Below are 21443 nucleotides of genomic sequence, written 5' to 3'. Positions count from 1 at the left end.
TGCTTGTGATCAAACTGACAGACTTGGGCATGACGCTGAGAAGCTGAGAATGTGCAACTTCACTCTGAGGTGTATATGCTCCTCACCAGTATTAACCAAGGAGTAGTGTTCACCACCCACCGACCAAACTTGAGCCAGAAAAGAAGCCAGCACATGCTTCCTCTGGTGAGCGGTCTGCTTGCAGAAACAGCAAGGGGGGCCAGGCAGGGACGCCGTGCTAGCACAGCCAACACGCGCTCTGGTGCTGGCGGCTCTCGGGGGCTCTTGGGGGCTGGCTGGGGCCACGTTTTGGCGGGGGCTGCCACCCAGGGCTGTGCTTGCATGTGAGACCCAGAGCCACGCAAGAAACGAACAGCAGCCCCGTTCCTAAGAGCAAGGGCCTGGACGGACCTGCCGCCCCTCGCTGGGAGGGCGGGCGCGTCACGACGCGATCCGTGATGGAATGAACGGTGAGGCTGAGCAGAGGAGCAAGCTAGAGACGCGCAGCACGCGAGTGTGCAAAGGTCCGACAGAGCAAAAGAAAGGCTCGTTACTTGGGGACACAAACGCTACGGGGCCGTGAGTAAGAAGCAAGGGAGTGCGCAACACAAAGTCCAGAGGGCAGTCCCCCGACCCGACTCTACAGGAATCGAAGCCCAAAGCCTAACAAAATCAAGTGTCTAAGTTGGCCTGCCGTCTGTAGTTAAGGCCATGCCTCGTTAAAGGAGAACAAAGCATCTAAGTGCATCAAGCCAAATGCCTGCTAAGCCGGAAACTTCGGGCCTCCTCACAACGAGAGTCCTGGGAGCCGGCACGAGGCTCTCCACATACACTTCTGGGAAAGACGAGGCACAGAACTGCACGCTGGGTGCTGTTCCGCTTGCTCTGGGGGAAAACACCCTTCCACGAACCCCATGGTTCTCTACCGTTCCAAGTGCAGACGGACAGATGGAAGTCAGCTGCGGGGAGCGCGGTGTGGACACGTGACCAGAGTGGTCACTGCTGGAGAAAGGACTACGATCTGGGAGATGCAGGAGAGGAGACCGAATTCCGAAATTTCCAATTAACATGTGACCATCTGTCATTCGCTGGTTGAATTAAGGAGACACAGAGTCAGGGGCACCTGGGTGGCTCAGTCGGTTAAGCGTCCGCCTTCGGCTCAGGTCATGGTCCCAGGGTCCTGGGATCGAGCCCCGCATCGGGCTCCCTGCTCAGCCGGGTGGGGCCTGCTTCTCCCTCTGCCCCTCACCCTGCTTGTGCTCTCTTGCACGCTCTCTCAAATAAATAAATTCTTTAAAAAAAGAGAGAGAGAGAGAGAGAGAGAGAGAGAGAGAGAGAGAGAGAGAGAGAGAGACAGGGTCCTGACACATCATGGACCACACACTGCTCACGGCAAGCCATTACTAGGACACCAGTGTCTCATTGTGCATACAAAAATAATAAGTCTTATTATTCAAAGTTCCCTCCTACAACTGAGAAAGCGGCACGGGTGCAAAGCCAGGCCCTTACCTTTGGTCCAGCCAGAGCGAGGGGCTGCGTGGTGGGCAGTGGCACGGTGGGTGGCCTCTGCGTGGCCCGAGCCATGTCCTGGGGACAAGCAGGGACAGGTGAGCATCCTCTGAGCTCGATACTGCTCTTACATATCACACCCTGCTTGGGATTCGTTTCTCTCTAGAACTGATTAATAATGAATAGCATTTTTAATTTCCTACGTTGTTGAGACATCCGTCAGAGCAGCCCTCGCCCAGCTGATACGCTGACAATAACACTGAGACACAAGTCGGGCTCGGCGGCTGGCAGAAGGTCCTGCTACAGGCTGCGAGGTAGCACCGGGCGCCACCTTGGCATGAGCGCACCCTCTGCCCATCAAGGGCACGGGCGGGGAGGGAACCCAAGGGCTCACAGGGGAGCAACAGGGCAACACTGCTTACTTCCTGCTGTTCTGTGCTCGCGGCCACAGAAACCGACGGGGACACCTCTGGCTTCGGAGCCTGGGTCTCTTGCTCCCCAGCTGAGCCGCTCTGTGAAAACAAAGGCGGAGACACAGTGGGAAAGAGAGAACTTCCACAGAAGTCAGACTCTGATTGCACGGTCTGTCCCACTAGGGACCCCGGGTCCCACCCAGGCCTGTACTCCCATCACGTCCCATCAGAGCCCACGTCACTCACAGCTCTGCTGTCTTCCCCCAGGGCCACTGCCCTTGGCATTCTGAGACCAGAGTGGTGACTGCGTGGTCTGACAAGCCACGGTCATCGCCAAAGGCCGGAGGCCACCTGCCTCACCCTCCACCCGCAGCCCTGACCACCCGTTCTCCCGCCGTCCCCCATTTAAGGGGCAGGAACTGGAAACCGCCAACCCACTGGTCTTGTTCAGAAGTGACTTTATCTATACCTGGTATAGTTAAGATAAAGGAGTCCAATACCTTTTAACCTCATTTCAGGGGCCAGAAAGAAATTCGGACATCAACAGGGGTCTGGGGCCTATGACCCAGAAGTAAGAATTTCCCTGAAAGTTCTACAACACAGGGAGGCAATGTTTTGTTCTAAGAACTCAAGATTCCCAAATTAATTTCACAATTTGAAACTGAAGCTAAAGCTTTGAATCTAATTTGAAGCTCATTTTAAAGCCACTTTAAAAAGGACCTCATTTTGAGTGTTCCTGAAATTATTTCCTCATAAAAGGCTGTGATATTTGCACAGACATACATAAACTACGTATTTATGCTCAGTTAAGTGTTAGCACCATGATGCAGAGGTAGCTGGTAGTTTCCTACGGGAGAAGTTGACAGCTTCATATCATGTTCCACATTGAAACCCCAAGGAAGCAAACCAGAGAAACACTTTTTAAAAGTTGTAATTAATGAGGTTCCTATACAAGGAGCCGAATTCAGATGGGACGGTGGTGTGTGCATATGAACACACACAACTGTGTACTGCAGGATATTTGAATCTGTTAACAAATTCACGAGGGAAACGCTACATCGATTAGCTAATCATCAAAGTACAAACTAAGCAAATTTCACCCATAAATAAGGTATATTACACACATTAGAGTTCCATCTCTAGATAAATGAAGAGTAAAAGAATATCAGGTAACTGAATTTCAGCCACGGAACAACCTGGCTAGTCTCCCTTGGCTGGGGAGTCCAAGAATGGGAATTAAGGATGAGGAGCCGTCCACATCTGAGGGCTGCTCGGGACACAGGGAGGGCGGCGGGGGGCCAGCATGGGCAGTGACTTACTTCTTCCTGAGAGGCTGGCAGAAGATGTGGGGACGAGGCAGAGTCCTTGACTGTGACAGATGGGAAGGATCACTTCCCGCCCAATGAACCCTTGCACAAAAATACACTGATTCCATCACCATGACCAACACTGTAGCATTGAATGTGTTTGTACAGAGAAAGCAGGGGAGAAGCTCCTAAAAGATGATCCTTAGGTCTGGAAACACCTCCTGAAAAACCCAGACTCTGACCAAGGATTTTTTCTTTCCATCAGTGAATGTCCTTCCTCTTCAAACCACAGAAGTAAAGAGGGATTAAAACCAAACGGAGACTGCAGGAGCGCCGGCTGCCGGATACAGTGGCCTCTGTCCAGGTCCGAGATGAGACCACCTCCCCAAGGACCACTCCTCTTGGACTAATCCTGCGGAAATGCCCTGGCTCTCTGGGCCACCTCCACCCGGTAAGGACAGCCGCCCTCGGTCCACCAGGACGTGCCTGGCGCTCCCACAGTGGGAGACACACGGGCCTTACGAGGCAGCAGGTTTCTGAAGGAACTAGCTTGTGAGGACCAGGTAAAGCTATCTGCTTCTTAAGGAAACCTGAGGACTTTAGGGAAAAGACAAGCACCACTAATTTGATAAGGAACCATTTTGACAAGTAAATAGAAGCAGGTATGGGAGAGTGGTAGGCGCGATACAAACCTGCTCGATTTGGTAATAACTGGTCCTAGGCAAGGACTGCTGCCGGACGCCAGCCCGCAGCCATCCCAAAGGCCCAATGCTTACGAAGGGGTGGGGCGGGGTCTGGTGGACACCACCTCACCCTGACGATGAAGCCTGGCATCACCAACCCTACACACATGGGAAGTACCCAGCGTCTCCTGGGCAGAATCCATGCCAAAATGTACAACCCGCTTCTAATCGCGAGGAACTATCAGACAAATCCAGAACACAGGACGTTCCGCAGGACAGCTACAAACGCTGTAAAGGCTGGGGGTGGAGGAGGGACGGGGGCGCTGCTGTGGGCTCTGGCTGGACCCTGACCAGGGGAGGCCGGCCAGCAGCAAAGGACTTTGCTGTGCAACAAGGGAAACGTAAACGTGTGCTCTGCTTCGGCGTCAGCGGGAAGCGTCCTCCGCCTGCTAGCAGCACTGCGGTCACGTGAGAACACCCTCGTCTCGGGAAACAGGCCCTGGAGTGTTAGGGGACATGTCTGTGCACACAGGTGAGAGACAGCTGTAGGCTTACTGTACTTTCTTTCAAGTGTCCTGCAGGTTTATAATTTTCTAAATAAAAAGTTGGAAATTAACAAAAACAATGACACTTTGTCAGAAATCCCATTAATGAGATCTGCTTTCATTATTTTTACTTTCTGGCTCGTTTCAGGGTTTGCTAGTAAGGGTCCACCCCTAGCATTTTGGAAAAAGAGGGAAAGGCTGTCCTGGGTACACTTGCAGGGCACACAGGGACGAAGTGGGGCTCACACAGCACCAACAGCCGCTTCCTCTCGCGGCTCCAACCTACTCCCGGAGCAGCGGCTCGCCACACTGAACGCCGACACCAGGCTGGCGACAGGGTACCCGGGGCTGAACTATTCTCATAGACCAACAAGACTGTTCTCTTTCCTCCACCCATCCTTAAGACCAAACTGTACAGCCATACAGGAGTCACTGAAAGGTTAATGAGGCTGGCTTATTCATTTGCTGTGGTATGAGAATTTGTATTTTCAAAACTGCCATGGGGCGCCCGGGTGGCTCAGTCGGTTAAGTGTCTGCCTTCAGCTTGGGTCATGATCCCAGGGTCCTGGGGCTGAGCCCCGCATCTGCTCGGCAGGGAGTCTGCTTCTTCCTCTCCCTCTGCCTGCCCCTCCCCCTGCTCGTGCGTGCTCTCTGACAAATAAATAAATTAAGAAAAACAAAAACTGCCTGAAATACTCAGCACACCGCCAGAGGCCAGCGTAGATTTCTTCCCCGAAGATGCTGAGCACTTTCTTAATCAACTTCCACTTAGTCTGAGGACGCTTCTCTGGGATCATTTCAAGTACCTTAAATGTGTCTAACCTCATACACTGACCACCACGTGACAGGTCCGCATGAGGAAAAAGCTATTAGATGTTGTGGGTGGCCCCACATGGGGTCAGAGCATGTCATACTAGCCTAATTTACCATCAATTCGTCACTTCTAAAAATAACCACTTACTCTGAACGTCAGATCGTGTGCAAGAGGTGCAGTGTTGAAATACTCAAAAATAGAATCCTGAAAATCTGGAAGTTTGAGGCCTGTAAAAAAGAAACAAAGACCAGTCAAGGCAGGTTTAAAAGACCGTCTTTTGTGTTTAGATGGGAAGACGCAACGTCATCACGGTATCAATCCTCCACAAGCTGATAAATCTGATGCAATTCTAGTCACGTTCGTTTGGGAGAGCCACCTAGGAAGATGGTTTCAGAAATCCCTATAAAAGGGGGTTGGAAGAGGAGATCTACCAGATATTAAAACAGGCTCCCCAAAACCTCTTTAATCACAATCAAGCCAACAATGAACGAGGAGGAAAATCCAGAGACAGACTCCGGTGCTCGGGGGAGTCTCATGTGGGAAGGGTCACATGTGAAATCAGTACAGAGAGGAAATTTTTTCAATAACTGGTATCAGACTCCTAACTAGCACAGGAAAAAGATAAAACTAGACCCATTCCTCAAAATGTACATCAGAGTCAATTCCAACTGAATCAGTAATCCAAATTTAACAAATGAAACCATACCAGTATTGGAAAATATGAGTGAATTACTTGGAGTACCTGGGGATTTGAGAATATCTCCCTATGACTCGAGAAAAGAGAGAAGACTGATAAATTTATTGCACAAAAATTGAAAACAAAAAAGCACCAAAAAACATTATGCTTGGTAAAAAACGAAACATAAGCAAAGTAAAAAAAAACAAAAGACAAAGTAGGAAAAATATCTGTAACTTCTATCACAAACAGAAGACTCTTATCCTCTATATACAAAGTTTCTAGAAGAAAAAACCTGACGTGTAACAAAAAGCTTCTAGAAGAAACTTAACCTGAATTTAAAAAAAAATGGGCAAAAGATACAAATACATAAAAATTACAGAATAAGAGGGGTGCCTGGGTGGCTCAGTGGGTTAAGCGACTGCCTTCGGCTCAGGTCATGATCCTGGAGTCCCGGGATTGAGTCCTGCATCAGGCTCCCTGCTCAGCAGGGAGTCTGCTGCTCCCTCTGACTCTCCTCCCCCCTCTCATGTGAGCTCTCTCTCTCTCTCTTTAAAAAAAAAAAAAAAAAATAAATCTTAAAAAAAATTACAGAATAAGAAATGCGAATAGCTCTTAAACATACAAAAAGGAGCTCCATCTTGCTCACAATAAGAGAAGCGCGAGTGAACTCTATTTCGATGCTACTTCTCTCCTATTCGGCATGCAGACCCGCTCTGCGGAATGAGCCTCTGAGGCGGAGTCTGGCAACGGCTAGCACGAGTGGATGCATGCTTACTCTCTAACTGGCAACCCCACTTCCAAAAATACCCCCCCAGAAATAGGAACTGTTATACACATATGGCTTTTCTGTGCAGCCCAGCACCGTCCACAGCCCCTGACAGACTGTGGTGCAGCACGGCCATGAGCGGACAGAACCTGGGACCACCTCGCACGCCGTGGCCCTACCCACACACAGAATGGAGCCCCAAGCAGGCTGCCTTGTGTAACCAGGGGGATACGGAGGCATGCCTTTACACGCATGTATCTGCTGTGTATTCCAAGATCCAATGGCAAGGATGAACCAAAGCCTGTGCTTACCTTTGGGGAAGGTATCTTTGAATGTGCCCTATTTCAGAATTTTGGCTTTGAAATTGTTTTAAGTCCTTTCTTTACGTAACTAAAAAAAATTAAATCTAAAACAAAACCGTATCCTTAAAAAAAGTTTATATTTAAATAATAATTCAGAAGCTTGTAATTTTAATTTACCAGTATCTGCTCTAAATTTTTCTTCCATCTTTTTCTTCAAAATTTCCATTTCTTCTAATAATTCTCTATTTTTGGCTTCGGAATCCTTTAGTTTACTAAAATAAAAAACAAAAAACAAATGGCTTTAAGCACACTGAGAATAGGTCATCTACACGTTGACTCAGCAAGTGTCAGAATGTGAGGGCAGGGGCTCGTCTCCAGTGCCTAGAAAAGTGCTGGAACACGGCAGGCTCTCCACTGAACAGAAACACAGATCCACTCCTGGCCTGGGTGAGCCTACTGAGTATGTTATGGAGAGTCCGGATACTTCCGAATTATAAACAGACACGGATCTTAAAAATCATGGTTAATGCAGGTGTATCTCTTGAGGCCGTCATGGAGTTTCTGACACTCCTAGTTTCTCTAGGAGTCCTTCTCTCTCTGTCAAATAAATAAATAAAGGACTCCTCTTGTCCTCCGAGGACGCACGACCTCTAAACGTCTTTCGCATAGCTGGCAAGACAGTGGGCTGCACCTGCGGCCATGACGGCTGCCCGAGCACCAGGGGTCTCGGGGCTCCCACGCAGCAACACAGCAGTCAGGCTGCGGTGGTTAACGTCTGGCCAGGAGGCGCCCGGTACAGTCCAGCAGCTGAGCGGGGGTCTGCACTGAACTAGCGGGGAGCGCTGGCTGGCCCACCGCACCTCTGCCTATCTCATCATCTGTAAAATGCGGTTGTAAGACTGCCAGCCTCCCGGGAACACTGGAAGGGTCACATCATTAACAGCATCGCTTACAAGGAGCGTATTTAAATGGTAGCTATTATTACTCTTTTAAGCCCCAAACCAACAGAACATGTGACTCAGTAATCCTGTCAGTGACATCCTTAGTGACACCCAGGCGCCCACCCCCTTCAGGGAGGAGCCTGCCCCACCTTCCACATCAACAGCACTACTACAAGTAGGGAGGCCTGGTTTTTTTACAAAGCCGCGAGCAGGTCACTACTGTGTCCTGGGCACGTCAGACAGCATAGCATCTCATCACACACTGGTTGAGTTTACTCGTGTGTAAATGGTGTTCTTACGACTGTACGAGGTTGGAAAAGAGTTTTCAAATAGGCTTTCCACCTTCAACCTATATTTTAAAGTAAGTTTTAGGTTAAAAGGAAAAATTCGAAACTGAACTGAACAGCACTAGGTGAAAAAGAAGCTCAGAGAGGTACCCACCAGACATGTGGCCACGTCCTGTGACCCAGCACAGGGAAGACAAGGATCGCCCTTTACACACACAGACACCGACCCTTCAGAACCGTGGACTCATACCACTCTCATTATTCCTTGGAAACACTAACATAACCCTCCAGTAGGTGAAGGGCATCTGCACATTTGTCCAGTCGATTCTTACTGAGCACCTACTAGGTGCCCAAAATGTCCCACTGCTCAAAGCTCCTTCAGTCAATTGACGTCACAGCGCAGGGGCATGCCCAAGTTCACACAGCCCCCTGCACGGTCAGACCACAGTACCAGGTACCTTTCGAAGGAGAGATTCATGTCTTTGACTTTCCTCAGCTCCTCTTGAACAAGCTGTTTGGCCCGGATCTCTGCCTCAAGAGCAGACTGCAATTCTAGCCGCGCAGACATGTCCAGCTTCTGACTCCGGCGAACTTTCCAAAGGGGATCCTAGAGTAATGAAATATTGCAGATATACTGTTAAGCTATTTATTTGTTTAACAAAATGCTGGCAGGTATGTCATCTTTTTTCTAAAACTTTTATTATCATTTAAATATTAATTAATTTAAATATTAATTTGATACTGTTAAATATTATCAAAGTCCATCAGACCCAATTTTAGTTTGGGCATTTTGTGACTTTTATTCTTAGATATCTTCTAAAGAATGAGATGTACCTTTTCTTATTCTTTAAAAGAGTAAGACTGAAACTCAAGTGTAACTCCTATTTGAGCCCATCAGCCTCTCTTACAAACCTAAGATATGCTGCGAGGCCCCAGTTGTCTTACTGTTCCTTTATCTTGAGACACTGTGCCATTTCACGCTTGGAGACTACGGCAGTGCTCCTCAGTCATTCCCACCTGGGACGAAAGACTAACTGACAGCGGGGAGGAGGAGGGATGGGGACGGCGAACGAGACCAGCCTGATGACAGTGCCCACGCCTGCTGAGAGCCCGATGTGGTCCGTCCGCTTTCAGGAGGGAGAGCAGTCTGGGGATACCACTTTGATAGACCGTTTTAGAGTTTTAACACAGGATTTTTCATTTTCCGTCCACACAGTAAAGAGAAGAAAGATAACCCAGGGCAGGTGGCACAGGGACAGAGAGTGGCGCTCATCTAGACGCTAACGACCGCACTGAAATCCAGTAAATGAGAGAAAACTCAGCGAGTCTTCAGATGACTGCGTCCTACACGGATTTAACAGGTGAACAATACACTTCTCAGGACAGAAAGGAAAGATACTTTCATCCAGCCCTCCAATAGGAATATTCTGTGACAAGAATCTCAATCAATCCATTTTGCTAAAGGGACCTATGACTGTATTCTTTCATCTTTTTTTAAAGATTTTATTTATTTATTTGACAGAGAGAGACACAGCGAGAGCAGGAACACAAGCAGGGGGCGTGGGAGAGGGAGAAGCAGGCTCCCCACGGAGCAGGGAGCCCAATGTGGGGCTCGATCCCACGATCCTGGGATCATGACCTGAGCTGAAGGCAGTCGCTTAACCAACTGAGCCACCCAGGCGCCCCCCCCTTTCATCTTTTATAAGGCTTGTACACTAAGTTTACTCAGTGCAGTTCATAAGTGCGAGTATATGTATAAACATGATTGGAAGAAAAAAGAAAATGTAGAAACGATAAATATTTGATCATTTGAATTGGTTTTCATAAACCGAAAATCTAAAAATGACCATGTTTTCCAATTACAGAGCAAAGAGCATGGCTGTATTCTTTGACAAGATGGTATGAATGTGCCAGGTGCCTGGGTGATGGGATGAGTGGTTAATGACATTCAGAGATGCTGCCCCTTTAGGGTAAATATACCTTCAAATCAGCACAATGCGGGGATGAAAATTTGGGTTTGTTAAGTTCTAGACAAAGTTCTAACAGAATTGATTCACTCTACCTTTCTTGTTACTCGTGTATGTGACCCACACAGTAACCTACACACACACACAGGTGTTGCGCAAACGACAAACGGGAGGAGGAGGGCCGCGCGTGGCTGTGCCCACACGTGAGCCTGGGCGGAAATGGTGCTGCGTTCAGCCCAGAGCTCGCCACACTCCCGGCACTCAAAACACACAGACCACTGCCCGGGCGGGTGACAGAATGAACAGGACCAATGTCCGTGAGGGCAGCAGCCCGTCCTGCTGAGGATCCCTCCACAGAGCCTGGCACGCAGTGATTACATGCTGTGCGAGTGTGCAGTATCAGAACAGGCTGTGATCTCCCGGCAACTCGCAGACCCTGAGCCCCTCAAACTGGGCAGCTTTGGCCACACGGAAGTCCCGCCTCATCAGTGAGACCCGCCTGGCACTAAGCTGCACTCATGCTCAACAGAAAGCCATTAATGAATTCCATCGCCATAAAAATGCAGAGTTCAGAACGAAGCCTACCAGTGCTCTTGACCCCAGACTGGAGCTCCTCAGAGTCTCGAGCTCTTCGGTCATCTTAGAAGCAAGAGCCTGAAGATAACCTCGGGCATCTTTCTCGTCGCTGACCCTAGAGGAGGACCCATACCCCGTGAGCCAGAGGAGAGGGGCCGAAAATGAGAACAGGTTCCCGCCTCCCACAGGACAGAGTGACACCGTGTCCTATCAGCCGGAACAGTTGCCCACGACCATCAAATGCCTCTGCTAGCAAGGGCAGCCCCAGTCCCTTCTGCTGAGTTGTGCGGAGACCCAGCCTCCCGCTCATCAGAACACGGGGGGCGTGCAAGCCTGACCCACACCGTCAGTGACTCAGTGCGGTTTCTCCACCTTTAGTCCAATGTGATGAGCACTGGACAGAGCTGGTGGCCCTAGACTTTAGTGATTCGGGGAAAAAGCAGAGAGGTCCGTGCTGAGGCCTCAGAGAAACTGTCGGTGAGGAGAGCCCGATGGGCTCAGGCAGGGCTGGGGACAACCGCGGCCGGGCACGCACATACCACTGAATGATCTCTGCAATCTGAGCTTCCCAGTGGGCAACCGACTCCCTCTTGGCTGCCAGGTCCTGCAGCTCATCCTCCAGTTGTCTATTTTGAGCTGTGAGTTTGTCCACAAAGGAACAAAGCTGAAATTAAACAATTGTACCACACAACTTGTTATTTGGTGCCTTTTAAACTGTGGTTTTTTTTTTTTTTTTTTAAGACTTTAACCTTTTGTATGTTCTGGGGATCTCTGTGGGAAGCTAGAAGCTAACAGGGTGCCCTTCAAATAGGACGTTAGCATTGTTATAGCCCAAGTTCTTCTCAAGAGTCTGAAAGCTTTCCTCGTTATGAGATATTGTCCCAAACTTAGTTTTCAATGTAGATTTTTCGAGTGTATCTAACTTCCATCACATCTCAATACAAATCTGAACACACTAAGAGGTAAGAGCTGGTGGTTTGGGGTAATTAGCAGCTTTTAACCCAGTGAAACACCCCATTCTGAAGATCAAACCTAGGACTTCCCATAAGCGTTAAGCTCCCAGGACGCATGACTGAGGACACTGCGGCCGCGGGTGGGGGCACAGATTACCCTCTCGTTCTCAGCCATGAGCTTCTTGTTCTCCTCCAGAAGCAAGGCTCTCTCACGCTCGTACTTATCTCTTACTGTGCCTACCGCCTCCTCCATTTCCGAGTGCCTGGGAAGGTGCGAGAGAGAAAGGAGTCAGAAGCCACTGAGCCAGCCGCCAGGCGGGCAGGGGCACAAGCCGGCACCCGCGACACTGAGGAGCGCACGGACACATACCGTTCTCGCTTTGACTTCTCCAATTTGTCTTTTAACATGAGAACTTCCTTCTGCAGGGCCAGCTGGTGGCTCTCTGAGTCGTGCACCTCCTTCTTCACGTTTTTGACTTCCAGTACGTGGGAGGCCTCACGCCTGACCAACTCCTCTTCGTAAAACAGGACTTTCTTCTCAAGCTCAGATTTGATTTTGGAAATCTCCTGCTGATGTTCTAAGGTGGCACCTGGTCCCCGGCCTCCTTGCTTCATCTGCGGATAAAGGTTAAATTAAGTTAATTACAGAGCTCTGTGTCCTCCCGAGGGCCACGCGGCCGGTGGTCCCCCCCCAGTGACAGGCGCTGCACCTGATGCAGGTGGCCTCAGTCAGGTGGATGCCAGGGACTGCCAGTATCTGCCTTGCTGAAGGGATGTGCCCCAATCCGCCCGGGTCTGCAGAAGCTCTGTCTCTATACCCTGACACGAATGGTCTTCAAAGCCTCCTCCCACTGTTTGTTCATCACGCAACAATATTCTTTTGAGGGCTGACTACGTGTCAGGTGCCTCTGTAGTAACAGGGTTACACTGAGCTCTCTGCTCTTGTGGGGCAGAGGGGGAGAGACCGACAAGCCAGTAACTAAGCAACAAGACACTAACACAAGGCAGCGCGACAAAGAATGGGGGTGGCACGAAGTGGACAGTCAGAGAAGGTAGCGCTGAGGTGGTGACACGCGAAGCGCCATGTCAGGCGACGAGCAGCAAGTCAAAGGCGCTGAGCTGGGAGTGAGCTGTGTGCACAACAGGAGGGTGTCAGGGCGGCTGGGGCGAGCGGGAAGGGGAAGTGCCCGGAGGGGTGCCGCTAGGGTCGAGTCACCCCGGAGCCACGGGAAGCCACCGGTGTGCGCAAGGACAGGATGCGCTCTGGCTGCCACGTGGCGCGTGGACTGTCACTCTGGACGGCGACAAGCACTCAGGCACAAGGGAGCACAAGTCTAGGCCCACGGGGCTGCCGCCGGCCGGACCAGATGGCAGCAAGGACGACGGAGAGAAACAGGCAGTTCTGAGATATGTGCCACGGGAGAGGGAGGCCCACTGTCCCCACTTCGCAGACAAGGAAACCAAGGCTCAGAGTGGCGACTCGCGCACCCGAGATCGCACCAGGCTCACAAGGAGGCCCGCCACCTCCTCACCCGTTCTACCACTAGTGCTCTCTGCTCGCTCGCTCCCTCCCAAGGTGCCTGGCTGCCCCGCCCCGGCCACCAGCCTGTCTCTTCAACTTCAGTGGCAGGATGTGGGCTTTAAGGAACTTTTCCAGAAATGGACTCCACTGAATTTAGAAACTTGAGACAGGGAGGCCTGGGTGGCTCAGTCGGTGGCATCTGCCTTCGGCTCAGGTCGTGATCCCGGGGTCCTGGGATAGAGCCCCGTGTCAGGCTCCCTGCTCCGCGGGGAACCTGCTTCTCCCTCCTCCTCCCTGCTCGTGCCTGCCCTCATTCTCTTTCTCTTCCTCTCTCTAATAAATGAAATCTTAAACAAAAGAAACTCAAGATAAACAGTAGGTATCAGGTGTTAGTTTACCAGGGCTTCCTATAAACTGCCTGAGACTTTTTACAGAAGGGAAAACATGAAGGAACTGGAGTTTTAAAAGTGAAAAGCTGCCATAAAGGCATGTTCTCCACGACCGGCATCTCATCCGCAGCCACCCTTCCCCGACAAGCCCACCACGACAGTAAGGGTGGTGACAGTCTGGCCTCTGGCAGGCACTACCTTGAGGGCCTCAAGCTCACTTTCCACTTGCTTGGAGAAGTTCTCGCTGTGCTCACGAAGCTTGCGCTCCCTGGAGGCCTCGGCAACGGCGTCCTCCAGCCGAGCTTCCAGCTGCAAGAGGAACGCCCGCTGCTTACTGGCACGAAGCCGGCCCTCCGGACAGGCACTCGGCCAGTGCAGTCCTACAGCCTCTGACTCCTTCCCTCCTCATCAGATTTCATCCCCAGTTAAAGGCTGAACACACTTCAAGACTTAACTGGAACGGCTGGTTAGTAATAAAACAAGGTCAAATTTTAATTTAAATCAATAATTTGGCATTAAGTTTCAAGAAAGGATGCAGAATGGTGGAAGCAAGTACTTCGGGTGTCTGGAGAACAAGAACTCATCTATTAAACGACAATCGTCATGCGTGTGTGGGAGCGGGGGGGCAGCGGAAGGACGGCACCCTTGGCTGGGTGGACCTCGGCGGCCTGCCTCATCCCCATAGTGACTCATGTGGAGTGGGGCCGCTGATGCTAGTTAGGGGCTCCACTGACCGGAGCCACGGCTGACTACAACTACAAATGTATCTGGGTTGTAAAATAAATGGAGAAGAAAACACACAGGCATTTTGAGACCAAGTGACAAAGATCACATACTTCTAGGCCTTCCGATTCAGTTTACTAAGCAAATTTTAACAGAATTCAATACTAAGGGCTGCTTAAAATATGTCACTCGTTAGTGAAAGAGCATCTGGAGCATCTCAGGCAGCCAGTTCTCAAAGCCGGGTCTTGAGGCCCTTTCAGGGGGAATAAAAGGCCCTTCTTTTTCTAAATACCTGGGTTTTCTTCAAATACTTGATCCAAAACAGTGTAACATGACGGACTGAATGCAGAAATAGGTACGACAACCTACGTGTTTATTAAGGCGGTTATTAAAGAAAAGCACAAAAATGTAAAAATGCCACTCTTTTCACTACACAGGGGAAGGTAGTTACTTTTCATAAAAAATGTTACTTACGTCAACATGTAATGGGTTTATTGTTAAACTGAAGAAAGTGTCTTAATTTCTGACATGGTAAATATGAAGGGCTGTAACCAACACAAACAAAAGCTCTTTGGGAGGTCTCAACAATCTTTGGGAGGTCTCAACAATCTTTAGGAGCAAAAAGCCGTCCTGAAGGCAAAGTTTCAGAGCCACTGGGCTGACGTGGGGTACGCCTGGCTGAGCCTGGTCTTCCTACCCTCCCTCCCCACCCACCGGGGACATGCGGCTCATGCACACTTATGCTGTGCTGTATCAATCACATCATGACACATTTATGTTATATCTGTTAGGTATGAATACCCATTTGCTTTAAAAGGGAATTTTTAAAAATCAGCATCCTAAGACATCTCTTAATAATTTCACTAATAGATACTGAGAGGGCTGAGAAATACAAAAAAACTTGGCAAGCCAACTTACTTGGTTTCTCATAAAATTTAAGGCTTATTTTAAAGTAATTTATATAATTCAGCCCAAGTTCTCAAGATGTTTTATTAAGATCATACAAAGGTCCAAACAGTACAAGCCCTGAAACAGCTAAAAAGCTACCTCTTTCCTGAACTTCTCAGATTTGCGCATGTCCTGCCGCATGGAGTCAATCTTCTGCATGGCTGCCTCCACCTCCTCCTCTTTGTCACGGAGCTGCCGGGACACCTTCTGCTTCTGGGAGCGGAGCTCTGCCATGCGCTCGTTGAGCTCCGAGAACTCCTGCAAGGCCAGCTTTCGCTGCTGGTGGGCATCTTTGAGTTCTCTGGCCTGGGATTTCAATCGCTCTGAAGCTTCGACCAATTGCTGCACAGAAAGAATGAGAGCTATTTTACATTTGCTTGACAAAGATGTGGAAGGCTGGAAGCTCAGTCTTCCCCTGCAAATGCCGGCTACAGACCAAGGCCAAGATCCAAGAACTCACCTTCTTGAAAAAAGCCCTTTGCTCAGCCCCAGCCTGGCTATGAGCTGCCTGGAAGAAGCCCACCTGAGCTGAGGTGCTAAGCATCAACTTCACTCCAGGAAAGACCCTCAGTCTTTCCTGGGCCGTGTGGTGACCAGAAGCCCAAGCTCTCCCAGCCAGCCTGAGGCCCAGCTCACAGTGGCAAGTCTGGCTCACCAGTTTCAACCTCTCCCCGGTGCCATCCACACAATCACAAAGGCGGATGAAGCATGAACATCACCAATCCAGTTATTTAAACAGCAGAAATCAGGAAAGAACATATTACAAAAGAAAAAGCTTAAGATTTCCACCAATGTAAGGATTCATATAACAATGATCACAGGATTGCTAACCCCTCACTAGAGAGAGAGATGGATGTGGTTGTCCCACTGGCTGCACAGGCGACATGGCCTCACTACCGGCCACCTGGCAGCCTCCCCTCCCTGCAGCCAATCCCTTAACCACTGGTGGCACAGTCACCGTGGCACCTGTCTGACCGGAAGGAGTGGATGTGAACAGGTTGGCAAGGAGGCTCCCCCCATGGGGAGGGGAATGCCTGGGTGTTACTGTAGCTAGAGTAATGCGGGGTCTCTCGTCCCACGCTGCACTTCCAGACAAAGTGCTTTGGTAGGATACCATGGGGAACTGGACAATCTGGGTTTGAAATCCTGCACGTTTTAGAGAATGATCACAAACTATACGATTGACGACTTAGGTGTGTAAATGAATGTTTCAGAAAACACGATCCTGTGGTATGAACATACTGTACGAGCATGGAGTTTGATATATTTCACTGAAAATCAAATTTATAAAAGCCTTCTGGGGGGAACTACCCAAATTTTAATAAATGGTCTCTCCTGTAGCGCCCTGTTGTAAGGAAGAGCTCACCTCTGAAAGAAGGGGGGGTGGGGAGAGGCCGCTGCAGGGGGCCAGATGGAGCGGGGGCAGGGAGGGGGGGAAGAACTGGCACCAGATACAAGCGTATGAACCCAGCTGGGTCAGTTCCTGAGGACGCTGGGACACGGGGACCCTCTGCACCGCCATGTCCTTACTTTCACTGGGGGGTACGGCCCACGGGGCAGGCTTGTGGTCAGCAGCCAGGAGGAGGCCCACGAAGTCACGGCCAGCCACCCTTGAGGCTGAGTGCCCAGTGGCCCGGCGGGACCCTCAGGGGCTGTGGGCAGTACAGGCCAGGACACACACGAGGGTCCTGGAAGAAGTCCTCGGACCCCCGCACGACTTCAACCTCACAACTTAAGAAACCATTCACACCCCTCTCATGTCAAATCACACCCTGGATTACCTTGTGAAAATCCTCCTTCTCCTGCCGCACCACACGGTACTGCTTTTCCAGGCCTTTCAGCCGATGCGTGGAGTCCTCATGCTCTTGGCGAAGGGTCACCGTATCCTCCAGCTGCCGCTCGAGCCTATTTGAATCTGAGCAAAAGAGAAAACAGACCATCTGACTTCCTGAGAGTGAGTTATTTAATAATTCCTCACGCTCTTTATCATTTAGAAGCTTTCTGACTTTCTCATACACGTGAGCTGCTGTGTCAAGTGCCACTTGCTGAGCCACCCATGTGAGCTGCCCGTCTGGGTAATGGCTCTGCCCCGGGGGCTGTGAGCCCTGGCGTGGCATTGAGCCACCCGTCTCAGGGGCTGCTAACCCTGAGCAAGCACAGGGCAGCCGAGGGGCAGAGGAAGCCTCTGTGTGTAAGTGACTCAGGCCCTTTTCAGTGTCAACAGGGGTGGGGGGGGGGGGAATCTAGGAAGGAAATGGAGAGAAAGAACAGGTTTGGAGATGAGAGTCAACTGCCGGGCTAACCCCTGTGTCAGCTGAGGGTTAAGACTCAAAAGTGACTTGAGTCTTTAGGAAGTTCTGATAATCTAGGAACCACAGAAAATGAAGGGGGGAGAACAGATCCAGCACCTAAAATACCGAGGAAAGTAGGTCACTGAGGAAAGCCTCAGGAAGAAATAAGCGATTCTGTCTCAGGGCTACAAAGAGGGAAATTAAGACAGAGAAATGTAAAATGTTCTGAGAGTTTGTGGATGAAATACTAGAAAACACAATCTAGCTACAGCTATAAAATCCTATAATTTGAGCTAAGCCAAGGTGGAGAAATCATCTCAAGTGAACAGACAAAAAAGAGACCTTTAAAAAGGTTCACTGAAGCCAAAGCTTTTTTTTCTCCTTTTCCACCTTACGAAAAGGACTAAAAATTTTCTCTGAAGGGATGAATGCCCAAGAATACAGACCACCTACCTGCTATTTTATTCTTCAGACGCTCAATCTCTTCATTTAGCTTTTTGATTTCCTTATCCCGGGCCAAGCTGCCCAGGGCCCGGCTGGAGCCGTGCAGGGACTGCACGGTCTGGGTGGACTCTAGGGGAGGGAGACAGGGTGTGAGGGCAGGCCAGTGCTGGGGGCGGGCATCCGAGGCTGTGGGAGGCCGGGCTCTGCCCTCACCTTGCAGCTTCCTGCTCAGCTCCAGCTTCTCCTGCTCCAGCCTCCGGATTCGCCGTTCGTAGGCTTCCACTTGCAGGCTGTTCTCCAGGTCCCGCTGCACACCCTCATCTTTGGTCAAGGTGCTGGACTGCATTATGCTCTTCAGAGAGCCTCGGTCGGAAAAACAGCTGTAGGTGAAGCGACAGGGTTTTCTCATCTACTGAGAATTTATAGCTCATCAGCATTTTACAACTTCTGGGGCAAAACACACATCTTTGAAATAGGCCAACAAAACTGCGTGTGAAAAGACTACAGAGTCAGAATTTAGAAGAGTCTTCCTTATGGCTAATGGTCAGATGACAGGGTGGCTGACAAGGCTGTGCCCCTCCGAGGTGGTCAAAGAAAACGCCTCTGCAAAGGAGGGAATGTAATCCCTACGGCACCACTTACACTCAACCAGAAATGAAACAGGAGATGGTATCGTGTGGGCATCTGGGCGTGGGGGCCTGGCAGAGGCCACAGGGGGCAGTCCTGGATGCCCAGGCCATCGAGGGCTTCCTCCTGCTGCTGACCGGCCAAGGATTTCTCTGGGGATGGGCCGCTCCACCCTCCAGGGCTCATCCTCCCGTGCAGACTGAACAACCTGCACGGTTCTCTCAACTCCAGCACTGTGGGCGGCCCAGCTACTCGCCAGTGACGGGCCTACAGTGTGCGCCACATGCACAGATTAAAGCCCACAGTGCTTCTCTCATGCAGAGCTTAATTCTTGAACTGGTACACAAGTTATTTAGTTCTCTTGCTTTTAATGTGACAACGATGCTGGGGAGACTCCTCTGACTCCTGCTACACTGAGTGCAGCCAAGGCACCAGCACACACACGTTTACGGAAGGGCCGGGCTGGTGTTTCTCAAAGGTGGCCCAAGAATGCTGAGCATGCCAGCACCGTGAGGTCTGTTCCAGAAGGAGGGCCCTGGGCCTGACCCACCAAACTGGAGCCTCGGCAGGTGGCCTGGAACCGCTGGGTTTAACAAGCACCCACGGAGCTAGAACAGGCCAGAAAAACGAGGAACCTCTGCACGAGGGATTAAGAGGTCAGTATGTCTACGGCATCTCGCACCACTTCCTGTGGACTACAAGGCATCAGCTGTCACTCTGGCTCAAGTGCTGCTTAACCCTGGCACCTCACACCAAGGGAGCTTCTATGAGCTCAAGCAGAAACAACCCTCTCCTGAAGGAATTCTCATCAATTCAGCTATGAGCTGCTAGAAAGTGCCAGGAGTCAAGTTGTGCTGCCCTCCTTCAGGCGCTGCGTGGTTCCATCTGCTTCACTTCGCCTGCATTTCCTCCTCTCGCTTCTCCTCCTGGCCCAGTTTTCTTTGAAAGCCGGCGACAGCTTGGCAAAGAGGCCCATTCGAGACAGAGGCTGACAGGTACAAATAGTCACCACGGTGTCTGGGGGCTGGAGCTACACGTGGGGCTTCTGTTCCTGGCTCTTCAGATTTCCATTACGTCTGGGACTGTGTTCCATGGTGGAAGCTACGGCACTGCGGCTGAAATCCTTATGAAAGCCGGGCATGACCAGTAAGGGGGCTGCTGACCATGGCCAATGACATTCTCTCAGAACAGATCTTGCCAACACTGACGGCCTGTAAGTCAGAAGTCAGCTAACTATCTCCCATGAGCTAAGGATGGGTTTCCCATTTTCAAAGCGTTGTTAAAAAAGAAGACTACGTAACAGAGACCACCCTTTGTGGAAGAAGTCTGCTGAGCCTGCTCCGTGTCACTGTGTATAGTCATCAGGTGGCCCTTTCAAAGGACAAGCCCGTCCACAGCTCCATGAGCACAGCCCTCCCCCGCCAACACTGATGCAGGCATGCACCCGCACAAGAGCAGCCCCCCAGACTGCTCATCTAGCCCAAGGGGAGGCTCTGGCTGGAGAATGGTAAATCTAGACCTACCTTTCCGTTGTGAATGTAAAACCGATGAATGGCAAATGTAACCCAGAGAAGCCTGTATGAGAACCAGGAGGTAATATTTCCTGCATAAGAACACATACAACAAAATTAAATCCATGTTCAAACAAAGGGAAAGAGGGAGGAAAGAATATTACCCATTGGTTAAAATCGGGTGCACGAGAGAGAGTCATGTGGCTTTCTAGCACACGGAGGACACTGCGTTCCTCGCCACAGAGCACAGCACTGGCAGATTTGTAGTTCTCGGGTCTGGCCGCGCACACAACGCAGTAGAGGGGACAAACACACTGCTTCAGATGAGGATGATGTCCCAGGCCCAACTTGCACCACAGCCCAGCCTGCTGAAGCTACGGCATCCACCACTCCATGTGGCCCTAAGCAGAGGTGCGCAGATGGGGCACACGCACAGCCCCCGGAAGGCGCGGGGCAGAGGCTGGGGGCTCCCAGGCCCTCGGCAGAGACAGAGGCCAAAGGCAGAAGAGAGGCTTGGAAGCCAAGGTAGAATATTTTAGGTAAATGTATTACCAACTCTATTTTTCAGCTTCAGGATCCTTCTTTATCAAACACGAAACCAGTTATGATTCATCTGGGAAATGTCAGTGTGGAAATAGTTTCTTTGGAGTCTAGGAAAACCCTTTCTACGGGACACTACTTTTCTCCGTGTGGTCTATAGTTCAGCTCTTATTTGAGTAAGAGGAATTCTCTAGGGAGCACTCAAGATCTTTCTTCTACTTGGTTGAACTTCAGTCCCTCTATCCCCAAACCAGGTCACATGTATGGACTAAAAAAGGCTGGGTTCGAGGAGATCAAATAACTTTACAGCCTCTAAGCAAAACTCTCTGGGGCTAAAGGTGACGACTGACGCACCAGAGGCCCTGCTGGACCAGCCAAACACCGGACGGCCCTAGAGCCAGGACCCAGTCTGGAGGCTCCACGACATCAGTGGGACGACTCAGAACCCACACATGGTCACTGCTGCTCCCAAACCCCTGCCATACAAACACATGTGTGGACACCCAAGAACACGGGGCAGCAGGAAGCCTACATGCTCATGCGTGGGGACCGGAGCCCCAGAGGCTTGGGGGCCTGCTGTGAGGGAGTGGAGGGATCCTCGCCTGCTCAGGGCCTCGAAGTCTGGAAGTGGTAACAGGGCTGTGGTGGGGCTTCAAGATGGTGGCGTAGGTGACACAGCCGAATGCCATGAAAATACAGCACAAGTATGTCTGATGAGTTCCAAAGG

At 50.6% G+C, this 21443-nt stretch overlaps 1 protein-coding gene across 1 annotated transcript in view; it reads right to left on the bottom strand.

The window, feature by feature from the left end:
• CDC42BPB (CDC42 binding protein kinase beta) overlaps nt 1–21443 on the bottom strand; it is a 99947-nt gene that overhangs the window by 17587 nt on the left and 60917 nt on the right. Inside the window, 15 exon segments of the mRNA XM_027569275.2 lie at nt 1489–1566; nt 1911–2000; nt 5398–5477; nt 7175–7269; nt 8684–8832; nt 10778–10883; nt 11308–11432; nt 11879–11984; nt 12092–12336; nt 13831–13941; nt 15403–15645; nt 17085–17218; nt 18048–18167; nt 18252–18418; nt 20189–20268. Coding sequence (XP_027425076.1) covers nt 1489–1566; nt 1911–2000; nt 5398–5477; nt 7175–7269; nt 8684–8832; nt 10778–10883; nt 11308–11432; nt 11879–11984; nt 12092–12336; nt 13831–13941; nt 15403–15645; nt 17085–17218; nt 18048–18167; nt 18252–18418; nt 20189–20268 — 1929 coding nt within the window.

Source organism: Zalophus californianus, chromosome 6 (genome assembly GCF_009762305.2).
Source record: "Zalophus californianus isolate mZalCal1 chromosome 6, mZalCal1.pri.v2, whole genome shotgun sequence".
NCBI classification, from domain to species: Eukaryota; Metazoa; Chordata; class Mammalia; order Carnivora; family Otariidae; genus Zalophus; species Zalophus californianus.
Note: the sequence above shows the minus strand (reverse complement) of the source record. Positions and strands in the feature narration are given on the sequence as shown.